This window comes from Porites lutea, chromosome 7 (genome assembly GCF_958299795.1).
Source record: "Porites lutea chromosome 7, jaPorLute2.1, whole genome shotgun sequence".
In the NCBI taxonomy this organism is placed as follows: Eukaryota; Metazoa; Cnidaria; class Anthozoa; order Scleractinia; family Poritidae; genus Porites; species Porites lutea.
Window position 1 is genome coordinate 24,320,552 of NC_133207.1, and position 15,608 is coordinate 24,336,159.

The 15,608-nt window shown below is 37.5% G+C and overlaps 1 protein-coding gene across 1 annotated transcript; it reads left to right on the forward strand.

Moving 5' to 3' along the window:
- The first annotated feature begins 11,134 nt into the window (after positions 1 to 11,134).
- Positions 11,135 to 13,690, forward strand: LOC140944657 (QRFP-like peptide receptor). The gene is made up of 2 exons (XM_073393776.1): positions 11,135 to 11,709; positions 13,588 to 13,690. Exons 1-2 carry the CDS (start codon positions 11,135 to 11,137, stop codon positions 13,688 to 13,690), a joined length of 678 nt encoding a protein of 225 aa, XP_073249877.1.
- Positions 13,691 to 15,608: the final 1,918 nt, after the last annotated feature.

The window sequence follows — 15,608 nt, forward strand, 5'->3', positions numbered from 1 at the left end:
ATCAGGCGTTATTATAAATATTTTTTGATTACAGAGATAAAGGGAGAGGGCATGATCGCAGGCTAGGAAATTAAGGCATGGGTGTTTTCAATTTCCCTCAAAAAGTCGAGGGTTGTCTATATTTTGGGGATTAAGGCCTATAGCGACAAAACTTGAGTAAAATAATGACTCTCAAAATTTAATGCCATTCCGAGTAAAGAATATGTAAATTAGGTCACGTGACCTTTAACGGTAATTTTTCGCGAAAAAAACTTAAATTAGAAATGGCACCATTTTTTAATCGTTGTCAATCAAAGAAATTGCAACAAAATGTGTCCCTAGATGAACGACTAGATAACTGTGCCCGGGCTTTGTTGAATAATTTAATCAGAGTGTAAATAAACGGAATTTTCTACTAGTACCCAGTCCCCTTATCAAACGATTTTCGCATATCGTTCCTGTCTAAAAGATTAACTGAGAAGGCCCGGACACAGAAATGATCTGCCCACTGGCCTTATAACTATGGCGATAATTGAAACTTCCAGAAAGTAATTAAAAATGGTGCCATATTACCAAATAGATTTTTGTGCTAAAAATATCCTTAATAGGTCACGTAACAATTAGTGACTCCAATCATCATCCAAGTTATTAAACTTATACCCAGGAAATCTGTCCTTAAGTTATTTTGTGCTATATTAAAAGCTTAAGAAGTTAGAGCAACCCCCCCCCCCCCCCCACCCTGTTTTTGAGGAATTAGATAAAAGACCCATGCCTTAATTTTCTTGAGTGTGAGACACCTCAATGATGCAATGAAGAAGAGCATTGGGGTATATATGAGTTGGTCGATCTGTGAAGATTGTAGCAGTGAGACCAATAAAATAAAAAGAATATGGAAAACAAGCGATGGAAAGCAAACAATGAGAAGGGTTGATTCGGACATCGATCGTCAGTGATGCGCAGATAGGACGTTGCATTTAATTTACGTGTTTCAATAAATGTAAGTTGCTTATGCCGACTGTTTGTTCATTATTTCTTGTTTATGTGTGGCTAACACATTTAAATAATAATAATAATAATAATAATAATAATAACAACGAATATCTATACAGGATAAGCTATCAGTTCTATTAAAAAGAACTGGTATCAAAAGGGTCCTGAAACTAAATAATAGATAACAAAAAGTAAAAAATAAAATCGAAAGTGGAAAATAAAATAAAATACACTAAGAAATCTAAGATTCAAAAATCAAATTCTGTAAAAATTATTGACTTATAAGATTGAAAAGAATTGTAAATTCTGGAATACTACTAAATCTAGTCTTACCCTCAACAGATAGCACACTAAAACATGAGACTAACTTTCGACGAGTTTATCATAAACCTTAGAGACTGTGATCAGATGCTTGCCTGCGGCGCACTATCTAACGTGAGCTCTAAGGGTACTAGTGAGGGAGGACTGTCTCTTCTTAACACGTCATTACGGCAAAAACAGTATATTTAATTGCATACGAACTGTTTGTTTTCTAGGAAAAAGGGGGGGTGGGGCGGGGGGGGGCAGAGCGCTACGGCCCTGTGAGGGGCCGACAATTTGGCCTTAAATTTTGATCCCTGTTCCCAAAATTGTTGTAAATCTTGATCCCAGATCCCGTGAAAATTTTTTGATCCCTGGATTCAATCTGAGTTGGATAAACTGTGTATACTTTATAACAACTGAATGAAATGTAAAATAAAGCGTCTCTCTTTTCGATTTTTTTTACAATAATCATTAGTCACATCATTTACAGGCTGGAGAGTTAAGTTTGGTTCCCATCAGTTCTTTCGAGTTTTCATCATTTCTATAACAATACATTCTACTTTAGAGCTCTCATAATAATCTTGAAATCAGGAGATAAACTTTCATTTTGTGCTCTGTTCGTTCCATTTTTGCCTTCCTTTTAAAATGTGTTCAATTCCATGTAACAACAAGAACAAAACAATAACAAGCCTTTTAAGGAAAACGCGAATTAAAAATGTGCCTTATTATTAACGGGGAGCTGCCAATTTCATAATTACACAAGGAACAACTGAAGGCGAAACAAGTCGTCAAATTGTTTCCAAAAACGTTTCTTGAAAATGAATAAAGTAAAAATAATAAAAAACGTTTTTCTTTTAATTATACTTCTCAGCGTCGACTGCCTTTAATTCAGAAAGATCGAAAATTGTAAGCAAGGGAAAAGTGGGCGCTTCTATTAGCTTATGTTCAGACTATACCGCCATAGCCTTTGCGCGGCCATGAAAATCACAGCGGATAGGGGTTCTGTTCACACCGATAAAAACGGTTAAGGCTGCGCGATTTCTGTAACAGAGCGAAGCTGCGCTGCTCCAATCTCTAAAGCGAAGAGTCACATATCGAATTGGTGCCGGTTTACACAATCCTTGGTAGCTTTTCGTGGCGCAACGAAAAGCTATCGGTATCTTGTGAACGTTACTTGAGCAATCAGTGGTCGGTTCTGGCAATTCTACTTTTTGCAAAAAACGCGGGTAACGAAAATGAAAAATGTCTAAAAGTCAAGGTGTTTCTTTGTATTTCACACTCAAAACTAAAAAAAGGATACCTTTTTAACTTTCTTTCGCCGTTATGAAAACCTGAGAAAAGTGCTCCCTTTTCTCATGAGATTTGTCTTCGATATAAATTGAAGCAACTTTCTTGAGTAATATTTATATCTCACTAATTGCAAAAAAGCTGGAAAGAGAGATTTCTCGAGTTTTTTCAGCTTTTTGCCTCTCTCTTTAAGTCGAAAAAAGTCGACTTTTTCCCGGCCCCTTTCTTTGTTTGGTACTTTTGGCGGAATGCACTCGACTGACAGCTGTCAAAAAATGGCGGGAAATTTTGGGCAATCGTGGCATTAATTTACAAGTGTTTATATACAGTTACACACTTTGTGTTCCGGCAATGTTTCAAAATGTCGGAATCTTTGCGTCACAATTTAGATGGACAAGAAATAAAAAAGGGTAAAACTAAAGTCTTCAACTCTAAATTAAACAAAGGTCAACTGGTAATTTATGCTCGATCTAAACCAGGGGATCTACGTACATTTCCTTCGAAGAAGAGGAGATAATTCCACCATCAGATGCTGGCTTTTAGCACGTCGAGGACGGCGACAAGAACAAATTTCAACCCTCCGCAGGGGCAGAGTGCGCTGGTCGTACTAAAACGACCAACCTTCACCACCACCAAGAAGGATAAAGTGGGGGGCAAGGGTGGCGCAGTGGTGAGAGCACTTGCCTCCCACCAATGTGGCCTGGGTTCAAATCCCGGCGTCGACGCCATATGTGGGTTGAGTTTGTTGTTGGTTCTCTCCCTTTGCTCCGAGAAGTTTTTCTCCGGGTACTCCGGTTTTCCTCTCTCCTCAAAAACCAACACTTCCAAATTCCATTTCGATCTGGAACGCACATACACGTTTAAACGAGTTCATATGAACTAGCAATTTACAATTTTTTAAGTGGCGTGGAGGAAATCGCTTGTAGTGGTGGACTTGCTGCCGTCTGGCTTAATCAGAGAAAAGTTCCAGGTGTACATGTCGCTGACCGAGGAAACTTCGTCGGTCGAAGAAGTACAGAGGCTAGTAAAACAACAATTAGGCTTTGAAGTGATTCTTCTGGATGCAAACTTGACTTCATCGACCGACGAAGTTTCTTCCGTCAGCGACAAGGCGCACCTGGAACTTTTCTCCAGACGGCGACACGTCCACCATATGAGTGATTTCTGCCGCGTCACTAAACCCTTCTTAGTGGTGGTAAAGGTCGGTCGTTTTTGCATGGCCACCGCACTCTGTCGAGGTGGGGGGTTTTACGAACGAGTGCAGCGAGTGAGTAAAATATTGTTTTTGCCACGAGAAAATAAAATTCATATCTTCAAGCCGCCGTGTAATGTTCTTTTTATTAAATAGACAAAACCACATCGATAAAATAATAGAGGGAAATGACCGAAATTACGTCATCGATAAATTCACTTGTGAGATTATGGAAAATAAACTACTCGGGTCCCGGATGTAGTTTTTGTGAATTTTACGAGTGGTATATTTTCCAGTAAAACACTGGTGTCTATATAATAAAGTTTATATTAAACGTGCCTCTCTAATAAACGCCTCCTCTCTTGTTGACGCCTCCCATGACAATTGTGATAAACTGATTTTTTTTTTCGGCACTCTGAACGTAACTCAGTCCACCTCTGATAAAGGTTATTTTTGGGTGCTACTGATAAAAAAGGCTTCTCCACTGGTAAACGATGCTTTTTAGTGTCCTTTACTGATGGGGTAGGCGAGAAGGAGAGGAACTCCACCAAAATCAGCCAGTTCAACTTACAAGGTTTATTTTACTTTCTCGCAAGTCGTTTCTACATTGTTCCTGATGTTCTTCTCTTTCTCTATCTATCTATACCTGTTTACCCCTTCTTCCTTCAGTTCCTTAGAAGCTCGCTATTAATTTTTTTTAGGTCGTTGACCATATGTCTACATATATAATATTGCGTAGGATGTATCTGCCAGCAAAAACGAGTCACAAAACCCTAACTAGCTAAGTTAATTACTAAAACGGTCGAAATGTTCATTTAAAAGATAACTATCTTCCGAGAGATGTCAAATTTGTAGACAAGATGTCCCACTCTCAAAAAGCACAATGTTAATATTTATGGTTTTGCATGCAAAGCTTATTAGTAAATTGGTTATTCATTATGTTGCATTTTTAAAGGTACTAAACACCTAGATTAATGTTCTAGAACCTCAAAAGCCTATTGATAGGAAATTTATCGAACTTTTATTAACTTTCCGTATATCTTCAAAATCGGGAAGATACGTCCTGTAACAATTGCTTCAACATACTAGAAAAGTGAAATAGTGCAAAATCAATAAATTTATTCTGTTTCTTGCTTTATTGATAAGAGTTTGCGTAATGCATATTGTTTAATGATGTCAGATTCAAAGTAAAGATTCTGATATCAAAGTTGAGCTTTACAAAAACAAATGAATATGGATCTCCAAACGTCCAAGACGTATCAAGGGGAAGCGCTGGATATTCTGATGTTTATTAACTGTGTTGTGTGATATTTTCACCGAAATCGGCAAACATTAGTTTTGTGGAGTTTGTTACAGTTATTAAACTAACGGCCTCAATTAAACGCCTCCCATGGCATTTATTAAACGCCCCCACGTGGGCTCCTTAAGATTAAACAGACGCCAAATAGGCGTCTAACAGATCGTTTTCGGTACATCTAAAGGGATGTTTTCGCTTGTTTAATTTTGGCTTTCATTGTCACACATGTTTGAAATTTGTTTTGAGCACGTAGCGGTTCAGTCAATCTTTTTTTTAAGTTCTTTTATTGACTCAATAGAATAACTAAAAAGTATATAATGACTGAAACGCTACTGCGGTTCAGTCAATCTTTTTTTTTTGAAGTTATTTTATTGACTCAATAAAATAACTAAAAAAAAAGATTGACTGAACTGCAGTAGTGTTTCAGTCAATCTTTTTTTTTTTAGTTCTTTAATTGACTCAATAAAATAACTAAAAAATATATAATGATGACTGAAACGCCACTGCTGTTCAGTCAATCTTTTTTTTAGTTCTTTTATCGACTCAATAAAATAACTAAAAAGTATATTGACTGAAACGCTACTGCTCAAATTAAATTTCAAACAGATGTGACAATGTAATCTCCGGTTATACGCCTATCAATTATGCATTACACAAAGGAAGCCAAATATTTTCTTGGCAACGGCAGCCTCACACGATAATTAGGTCGTTTGTAATTTAGCGTAGCTACATACTTTCATTCTTTATTGACAACTGCTGTCTCAAGGCTTAGGAAGGGGCATGGAATTTTTAATAAAAGTTCTTAAGCGGACAGGGTTTGCAATATTGAGTAGTTGTCACGAGAAACTACTTAACCGAGTGTCGTGTACAGCATTGTACAGAGGTCACCAAACATGAACTCTACAACAGGGAATGGATCGATCGAGTCTTCGAGCTGCTTCAGTTTAACAGTGTCAAAGATCGGACAGATCATTTCTTTGAGTCTGACCCTTGCTGTTTCGTTGGTCGGAAACTCTCTCATTATAATAATCGTATGCAAAACGCCAACTTTAAGAAAGTCGATAAATTATTTCATCGCAAACATGGCCATGTCTGATCTTCTACTTCCAATATTCTGGCTACCTTGGCGCCTGTCAGAGCTGCACTATGACAACTCGTGGTCGATCGGTGGTCACTTTCGCCAGGCCTTGTGCAAGATTGTCCCTTTCTTTAGTTATGTTTCCATTGCCGTTTCGGTTCAGAATCTGATTCTGATAGCAGTGGATCGGTTCGGAGCCGTGGTGTTTCCACTGCGTTCCCCACTCATCAGATCCAAGTTACGTTCTTTTTTCATTCTTGCCACGTGGATAGTTGCAGTGGCTTTCAGTTCATCGTACTTGTTCGTCTTCGACCTCTTTAAATACCAAGGGGAAATCGGATGTGTTGAGAGATGGAAAAAAGCATTTGGAGAGTCGTCCTCCTTTACTGACTTTGTAGTAGCTTTTTTTATAGTGTTTATATACATCCCTGTGCTGTTGTTAGCCATTCTTTACTCCATCATCCTTATCAAGCTCAAGACACAAGTACACCCGGGTGAACAGTCCGCGAACACTCAGCAACAGCAGAACAAAAGGAACAGAAACGTCCTTCAGCTGTCAATTTCTATCGTAACAGTGTTTGTGCTTTGCTGGTTACCTTATACTACTAACTTTTTTATCATTCAAACCGGTTCCATACATTTGTCCTGTGGTTTTCGGCTATACTTTGATGTCACCTTATGTATGACTTCCTCGTACTGTGCTATCAACCCGCTTATCTGCTTTATTTTTAGTAGTAATTACCGACAAGGTCTTAAAAGACTCATAAATAGTTCTACTGTCGTACAGACCTAAATTGTAAAAATTTACTTGTGACTGAATATGTTAAGATTTCGAGGTTCGTGGAACATTCCCAATAAATACACTAAGGAGGTTAGTAAATTGTGTTCATTCTACGTGTGTCCTCGGACTTTCAAAATTGACGATATGTGTAACCCAAGCGTAATTTAATCGTTTGTATGGCAAATATAGAACCAAGAATAAGCAAATATACTGTACTTATCTGGTGTTGATTTCAGTCAGTGGCTCTAGTAAGTTTCGGAGCAATATGAACGATGGTCCCGGCATCATCTGCGAACCTCACATATGGTGTCGCAAAACCGGGAAGGAAAGCAGAAAATCTGCGCCATCTAGTAGTTGACAAACCTCCTTCGAAAGCAGTTCCAAATTTCAAGCGAAAAACCTAGTGCATACAACTTCCTAGGTTGAATTTCAGACATTACTTCGAGGTCGGTTACTCTCTTAGTAACCGAGGGAGTAAGCGATCGACTCGAAGTAATGTCCGAAATTCAGGCTAAAAAACACCTTCCTCGCAAAAATCACAAAGCAAATAGCCTTGAGATCAGAAATTATGTTTTGAATGCATTTGGAAAAAAATAACATTCTTCTATTCTCGAAAAAACTTTGTTTTATTGTTTTTGTTTTGTTTTGTTTTGTTTTCTTTTTTTGCCCTAATTTCTTGAAAATTTCAAATTTTTTGTCAGACGTTGACGCAAACGGGCGTCGATAAAACCCGGAATATGGAACATCCGGGAACATTCCGGAACATCCCGGAACATCCCGGAACATGAAAAAATTAAAATTTTTTCTATGAAAAATAATTAATTAAATAATAATAATAACAATAATAATAATAAATAATAAAGGAATAATAGATAGAAAACAATGTTTGCAAAAATTTATAATAACATAATAAATAACATAACATAACATAACATAAAAACGAAAAATAAAGAAACAAACAAACAAAGAAGAAGAAACTGGTATCATCTCCGAGAATGAGAAAACAATATTTTGTCGCGATGAATTTTTTGCAGTGGGCGAGTGAGGATCCGTTCAAATGACAGTAATGAGTGAAGGCTTGCTTCTAAATTCAAAATATATTAAAATGGGTCGCGAGGAGAGGGTTTTTAAGCTTTCGTCATACCCACCTCTTGTAAAGTTTACCATGCGGTTTAACGGTTATCCATTTACGGCTTTGCGACCGTAAGAAGAGCTTAGGGGCTCGTCGCTTTGGACTTGGATAATTAAATTAAAGATTTACATTCGCCGTGAATAGTTGCATTGGCAGTCAGGTAGCGCAGCGGTAGTTTCTAACTGTTATCAGTTAGCCTGAATTTTAGCCGTCTCCCCGCAAACTCCTCTTGCGACTCGAGGAGACGTCTGAAATATTATGCTGACTGTAAACAGTATAGAAACTACTACGAATGTGAGTTGCCCACTAAAATCCAAAGACAGGAGCCCCTATCCTCTTCTTAAGTTCGGAGAGCCGCCTAGTCTGTAAGTAATTCATGTTCAAGTAAAGCAAAGCCAAGTAAGCAAATGTCGGTTATATATAAGGAGACTATATGTTAGCTTGAAATAAGCTACTTTACCGACTTGGCTTGACATGAAATACTGCACCGATATTCCAGACCATTGCAGAACCTTAAATGGATAACCGCCAAATGATTAACTCACGGCAAACAATTACAAGAGGTAGCTGTGTGAGGAAAGCTTAAAAAACCCCCCTCCTCGCGACCCATTTAATATATTTTGAATTTAGAAGCAAGACTTTACTCGTTACTGTCATTTGCATGAACCCTCACTCGCCCAACAAATTTTAATTTGTTGCGACAAAATATTGTTTTCTCATACTCAGAGAGGATACCAGTTTCTTTTTCGTGATGATTATTTCATTATTTTTCGTTTTTCTTTTGTTATTTTACGTAATTATTAATTTTTACAACAATTATTTTATTCACTATTATTTTATTACATTTTTTTCATGAAAATTATTTTTATTTTTTCATGTTCCGGGATGTTCCGGAATGTTCCGGCATGTTCCGGAATGTTCCGTGTTCCGGGTTTTATCGACGCCCGACGCAAACAGATCTGATAGCAATTCACTACGCTGCCAAAGGCGAGTTTCTTTATAGTAAGAAAAGGAGCTGGTGAAAGAACGATGAGCAATAGTGGTGGGAATGTACTATTTCAAACATACATATGTTCAGCTTGCGAAGAATTAAAAAAAGGAAAAGCTTAGTGTGCGAACGATAGCACGTCTGGCACGTCCAGAAAATGGGAAAATGATTTACTGTTAACACACACACGAATATGGTTTCTTCCAGCTTCTCAGATAGTCGAAAAGATTAAAAGGCAGGGGAAAAAGAGACACAAAGAAATCAAAGTCTCTGCATGTGAGACACCTCAATGATGCAATGAAGAGCATTGGGATATACATGAGTTTGTCGATCTGTGAAGATTGTAGCAGTGAGACGAATAAAATGAAAAGAATATGGAAAACAAGCAATGGAAAGCAATGAGAAGGGTTGATTCGGACATCGTCAGTGATGCGCAGATAGGACGTTGCATTTTATTTACGTGTTTAATAAATGTAAGTAGCTTATGCCGACTGTTCATTATTTCTGGTTTATGTGTGGCTAACACATTTGAATAATAATAATAATAATAATAATAATAATAATAATAATAATAATAATAATAATAATAACAATAATAATAATGATAACAATAACGAATATTTAAACAGGATAAGCCATCAGTTCTATTAAAAAGAACTGTTATCAAAAGGGTCCTGTAACTAAATAATAGATATCTAAAAATAATAAAATAAAATCGAAAGTGGAAAATAAATAGAGGATATTACACGGTGGCGCGAAGATATGAATTTTACTTTCGAGTGGCAAAACAATATTTTACGAACGAGCGCAGCGAGTGAGTAAAATATTGTTTTTGTCTTTTTATCACATAGACAAAAACACATCGATAATTATGATGGAACTGACGCTGGAACTGCTAATTTCAAAAGTGCCCAAGGAACAACTAGAGAACGAGTAAAAGTCTTCAATAGACGTCTCTGCTACACTTTTTAACATACGTTTATATTAAACGTGCCTCTCTTATAAACGCTTTCCTCTTGTGGACGCCTCCTATGACAATTGCTTCAACATACCAAAAAAAGTGAAATAGTGAAAAATCAATAAATTTATTATGTTTCTTGCTTTATTGATAGGAGTTTGCGTACTCCATCTTGTCTAATGATGTCAGATTCAAAGTAAACATTCTGATATCAAAGTTTAGCATGACAAAAACAAATGAATATGGATCTCCAAACGTCCAAGACGTATCAATTGAAGCGCTGGATATTCTGAGGTTTATTAAATGTGTTGTGTGATATATTTACCGAAATCGGCAAACATTAGTGTTGTAAAGTTTGTTACAGTTATTAAACTAATGGCCTCCATTAAACGCCTCCCATGTATTAAACGCCCCCACTTGGGCTCCTTAAGATTAAAAAGACACCCTATAGGCGTCTATTAGATCGTTTTCGGTACATCTAAAGGGATGTTTTCGCTTGTTTAATTTTGACGTGATGAGCGTATAATCGAAGATTTCATCGTAACACCTGTCTGAAATTTGTTTTGAGCGTAGCGGTTCAGTCAATTTCTTTTTAGTTCTTTTATTGACGCAATAAAATAACTTTAAAAAATATTGACTGAAACGCTATGTGCTCAAAACAAATTTCAAACAGATGTGACAATGTAATCTCCGGTTATACGCTTATCAACTATGCATTACACAAAGGAAGCCAACTATTTTCTTGGCAACGACAGCCCCACCCGTTAATTAGGTCGTTTGTAATTTAGCGTAGCTACATACTTTCATTCTTTATTGACAACTGCTGTCTCAAGGCTTAGGAAGGGGCATGGAATTTTTAATAAAAGTTCTTAAGCGGACAGGGTTTGCAATATTGAGCAGTTGTCATGAGAAGCTACTTAACCGAGTGTCGTGTACAGCATTGTACAGAAGTCATCAAACATGAACTCTACAACGGGGAATGGATCGATCGAATCTTCGAGCTGTTTCAATGTAGCAGCGTCAAAGATCGGACAGATCATTTCTTTCAGTCTGACCCTTGCTGTTTCGTTGGTCGGGAATTCTCTCATTGTAATAATCGTCTGCAAAACGCCAACCTTAAGAAAGTCGATAAATTATTTCATCGCAAACATGGCCATGTCTGATCTTCTGTTTCCAATATTCTGGCTACCTTGGCGCCTGTCAGAGTTGCACTATGACAACTCGTGGATGATCGGTGGTCAGTTTCGCCAGGCCTTGTGCAAGATTGTCCCTTTCTTTGGTCATGTTTCCATTGCCGTTTCGGTTCAGAATCTGATTCTGATAGCAGTCGATCGATTTGGAGCCGTGGTGTTTCCACACCGTTCCCCACTCATCAGGTCCAAGCTAAGTCCTTTCTTCATTCTTGCCACGTGGATAGTTGCAGTGGCTTTCTGTTCATCGTACTTGTTCATCGCCTTCGACCTCTTTAAATACCAAGGGGAAACCGGGTGTATTGAGAGATGGAAAAGAGCATTTGGAGAGTCGTCGTCCTTTACTGACTTTACAGTAGCTTTCTTTATAGTGTTTATATACCTCCCTGTGCTGTTGTTAGCCATTCTTTACTCCATCATTCTTATCAAGCTCAAGACACAAGTACAGCCGGGTGAACAGTCCACGAACACTCAGCAACAGCGGGACAGAAGAAACAGAAACGTGCTTCAACTGTCCATTTCTATCGTAACAGTGTTTGTGCTTTGCTGGTTACCTTATACTACTAACTATTTTATCATTCAAGCGGGTTCCATACATTTTTCTTGTGGTTTTCGGCTATACTTTAATGTCACCTTATGTCTGACTTCCCCCTACTGTGCTATCAACTCGCTTATCTGCTTTATTTTTAGTAGTAATTACCGACAAGGTCTTAAAAGGCTCATAAATAGTTCTACTGTCGTACAGACGTAAATTGTAAAAATTTGCTGGTGACTGAATATGTTAAGAGTTACGTTTGTCCTGACTTTCAAAATTGACGATATGTGTAACCCAAGCGTAATTTCAGCGTTTGTATGGCAAATGTAGAACCAAGAATAAACAGATATACTGTACTTATCTGGTGTTGATTTCAGTCAGTCGCTCTAGTAAGTTTCAGAGCGATATGAGCGGTGGTCCCGGCATCATCTGCGAACCTCACATGTAGTGTCGCAAAACCGGGAAGGAAAGCAGAAAATCTGCGCCATCTAGTAGTTGACAAACCTCCTTCGAAAGCAGTTCCAAATTTCAAGCGAAAAACCTAGTGCATACAACTTCCTAGGTTGAATTTCAGACATTACTTCGAGGTCGGTTACTCTCTCAGTAACTGAGGGAGTAAGCCAACTGTGTTGGCCCTGGGGTAGGGCATTTGAGTGATCTTGTTCTCATGGTAATTAAATAGTGACAGGCCATTCACAGATCCCGCAAACGTGGCGCATGAATGTAATTGCTCTTCTACATGTAGCGTTAAAGAGATTAACTACAGTTTGGCTTTTTAAAACCAGTATATCTCTTAAAACCAGTATATCTCTTAATGGCTTTTTAAAACCAGTATATCTCTTAATGTTTGGCTTTTTAAAACCAGTATATCTCTTAATGAACTGCCTCTGAGATGATCGGAGGTTCTTTGAACATTTCTTTAAGTTTAGGTTGTAATTCTATAAGATGCCATTTCTCCATTAGAATGTGTTTTAGGTTAGGCACAGATGGGTTGTATTGCGTTACAAAGGGCAATATTTCTTTGCGTACTCTTGTGTTTTCTTGGAGAGCTTTCTTTCTGTCAGAGAATTTGACTTCCGAGAGTGTTTTATCTATAAAGTTGTTTGGGTAGCCTCTCGCTCGAAGGCGTAGTTTGAATATTCTTATGTTTTCTACGAAAGTCTCCTGTGAAGAGTTAGTTCTTAGTAGTCTCAGGCCTTCACCTTTCACGAAGCCTTTTTTGACTCCGGGTGGGTGACAGGGTTTAAAATGCGTGTACTGGAATGTCTCAGTAGGCTTGAAATAAGTACGCGTGTCAAGGATAGATTCCTTTTCAAATCGTGCTCCTTTGTAGATGCATGTATCAAGGAAGATGATTTCTTTATCGGAAATATCAGCAGTGAATTTTATTGTAGGATGGTAGTTATTTGCATGCTTAATGAAGTTGTTATTTCCTCTCTATTAGTGTCCCATAGGGAAAACACGTCATCGATATATCTTTTCCATACCAACGGCTTTGTACTTTGCTGATCGATAATTGCTGTCTCAATCTTAGCCATGAAAATATTAGCAAAAGAGACTGCTGTTTTAGTGCCCATAGCTGTACCATGGGTCTGGAGAAAGTCTTTTCCATTGAATTGGAAAGCGTTCTCTTGTAATTTAAGTCTCAGCGTTTCTCTAAGATAGTGTGTTGGTATAGGGGGCGTTGTCGTGTAGAATGTGTCATATGCATGGCATATGGTCGTGATACCCTCTTCTTGCGGTATATTTGTATATAGACTCGTAACGTCCATTGAGACAAGGACTGCATTTTGTGGAACTCTCGTTCCTTCAATGAAGTTAATAAATTGAGTTGTATCTTAAATGTATGACTGCTGTTCTTTTATTATTGGTTGAAGGAGACTGTCAACAAAAGCTGAAATTCTCTCAGTAGGGGAATCGCATCCAGAGATTATTGGTCGACTTGACAAGTTGACCTTGTGTGTTTTTGTAAGAGTGTAGAAAACTGGAATGCGTGGAGGGTTCGGTGTTTGAGACAACCATTTTAATGTCATTTCATCAATGTGTTTCTTTTGGTAGAGTTCTGTAATAATGTTTCGTACTTTCCTAGCGGTTTCTTCTACCATTGGTTTTTCGAGGGGTCTGTAGTGTTCTTTGACCTCGATTAGTGTCATGCCCTCTTTAATCTTGTCTATTTTGTTCATTATGACAGTGGTGGTTCCTTTGTCTGCCTTCTTGATATTTATTTCCGAGTTTTCTTTATACAACACTTAAAAGTGTTGTATGGCAAATAGAACCAAGAATAAACAGATGTACTTATCTGGTGTTGATTTCAGTAAGTTGCTCTTGTAAGTTTCAGAACAATATGAGCGGTGGTGCCGGCATCTGCGAACCTCACATGTAGTGTCGCAAAACCGGGAAGGAGAGAAGAAAATCCGCGCCATCTAAGTTGACAAACCTCCTTCGAAAGCAGCTCCAAATTTCAAGCGAAAAACCTAGTGCATACACCTTCCTAGCTTGAATTTCAGACATTACTCCAGGTCGGTTACTCCCTCAGTAACTAGGGGAGTAAGCGATCGACTCGAAGTTATTTTGTAATGTCTGAAATTCAGGCTAATAAACCCCTTCCTCGCAAAAATCACAAAGCAAATAGCCTTGGGATCAGAAGTTATGTTTTGAATGCATTCGAAAAAAAAATTAACATTCTTATATCCTCAAAAACATTTTGTTTCATTGTTTTTGTTTTGTTTTGTTTTTGCCCTAATTTCTTGATCATGAAAATTTCAATTTTGTTGTAAGACGTTAACACAAACAGGATATGATAGCAATTCACCACGCTGCCACAGGCGAATTTCTTTATAGTAAGAAAATAAGCTGGTGAAAGATCGCTGAGCAATAGTCGTGGGAATGTATTGTAGAATTAAAGAAAAGAAAAGCTTAGTGTCCGAACGATAGCTCGTCCAGAACATGAGAAAATGATATACTGTTTACACACACACGAATCTGGTTTCTACCAGCTTCTCAGATTGTCGAAAAGATTCAAAGGCAAGGGAAAAAGAGACAAAAAGAAATCAACGTCTCTGTGAGACACCTCAATGATGCAATGTAGAGCACTGGGGTATATATGAGGTGGTCGATCTGTGAATATTGTAGCAGTGAGACGAATAAAATAAAAAGAACATGGAAAACAAGCGTTGGAAAGCAAACAATGTGAAAGGTTGATTCGGACATCGTCAGTGATGCGCAGATAGGACGTTGCATTATATTTACGTGTTTAATAAATATAAGTACCTCATGTGTGGCTGACACATTTGAATAATAATAATAATAACAATAACGGATATTTATACAGGATAAGCTTTTAGTTCTATTAAAAAGAACTGTTATAAAAAGGGTCCTGTAACTAAATAATAGATAACTAAAAATGAAAAATGAAATCGAAAGTGGAAAACAAAATAAAATGCACTAAGAAATCTAAATCTGTAAAAATTATTGACTTATAAGATTGAAAGGAATTGTGAATTCTGGAATACTACTAAATCTAGTCTTACCCTCAACACTGAGAGCACACTAGAACATGAGACTAACTTTCGACGAGTTTAATAAAAATTTCTTTCATAATAAGCAGGGTTTGATATTGAGCTGTACAAAAGTAAGCAAACATGAACTCAGCAGCAGTGAATTGATCGATCGAGTCTTAGAGCCTGATTCTTGCGACACGGAATCTAAAATAACAGTCTAAATTAACCAGACTGAGTGTAACTGATGTACTTTTAAGGAAAATGTGAATTTAAAATGTTCCTTATAATTAACGAGGGGCTGACAATTTCATAATTACACAAGGAACAACTGAAAGCGAAACAAGTCTTTAAATTGTTTCCAAAATCATTTCTTGAAAATAAATGAAGTAAAAATAATA

Coding starts and splice junctions, on each gene's coding strand:
- LOC140944657 (XM_073393776.1), top strand. CDS start 11,135: ATGGCCATGTCTGATCTTCTGTTTCCAATATTCTGGCTACCTTGGCGC. Junction 11,710..13,587: donor TCCATTTCTATCGTAACAGT/GTTTGTGCTTTG, acceptor TATTGGTTGAAG/GAGACTGTCAACAAAAGCTG.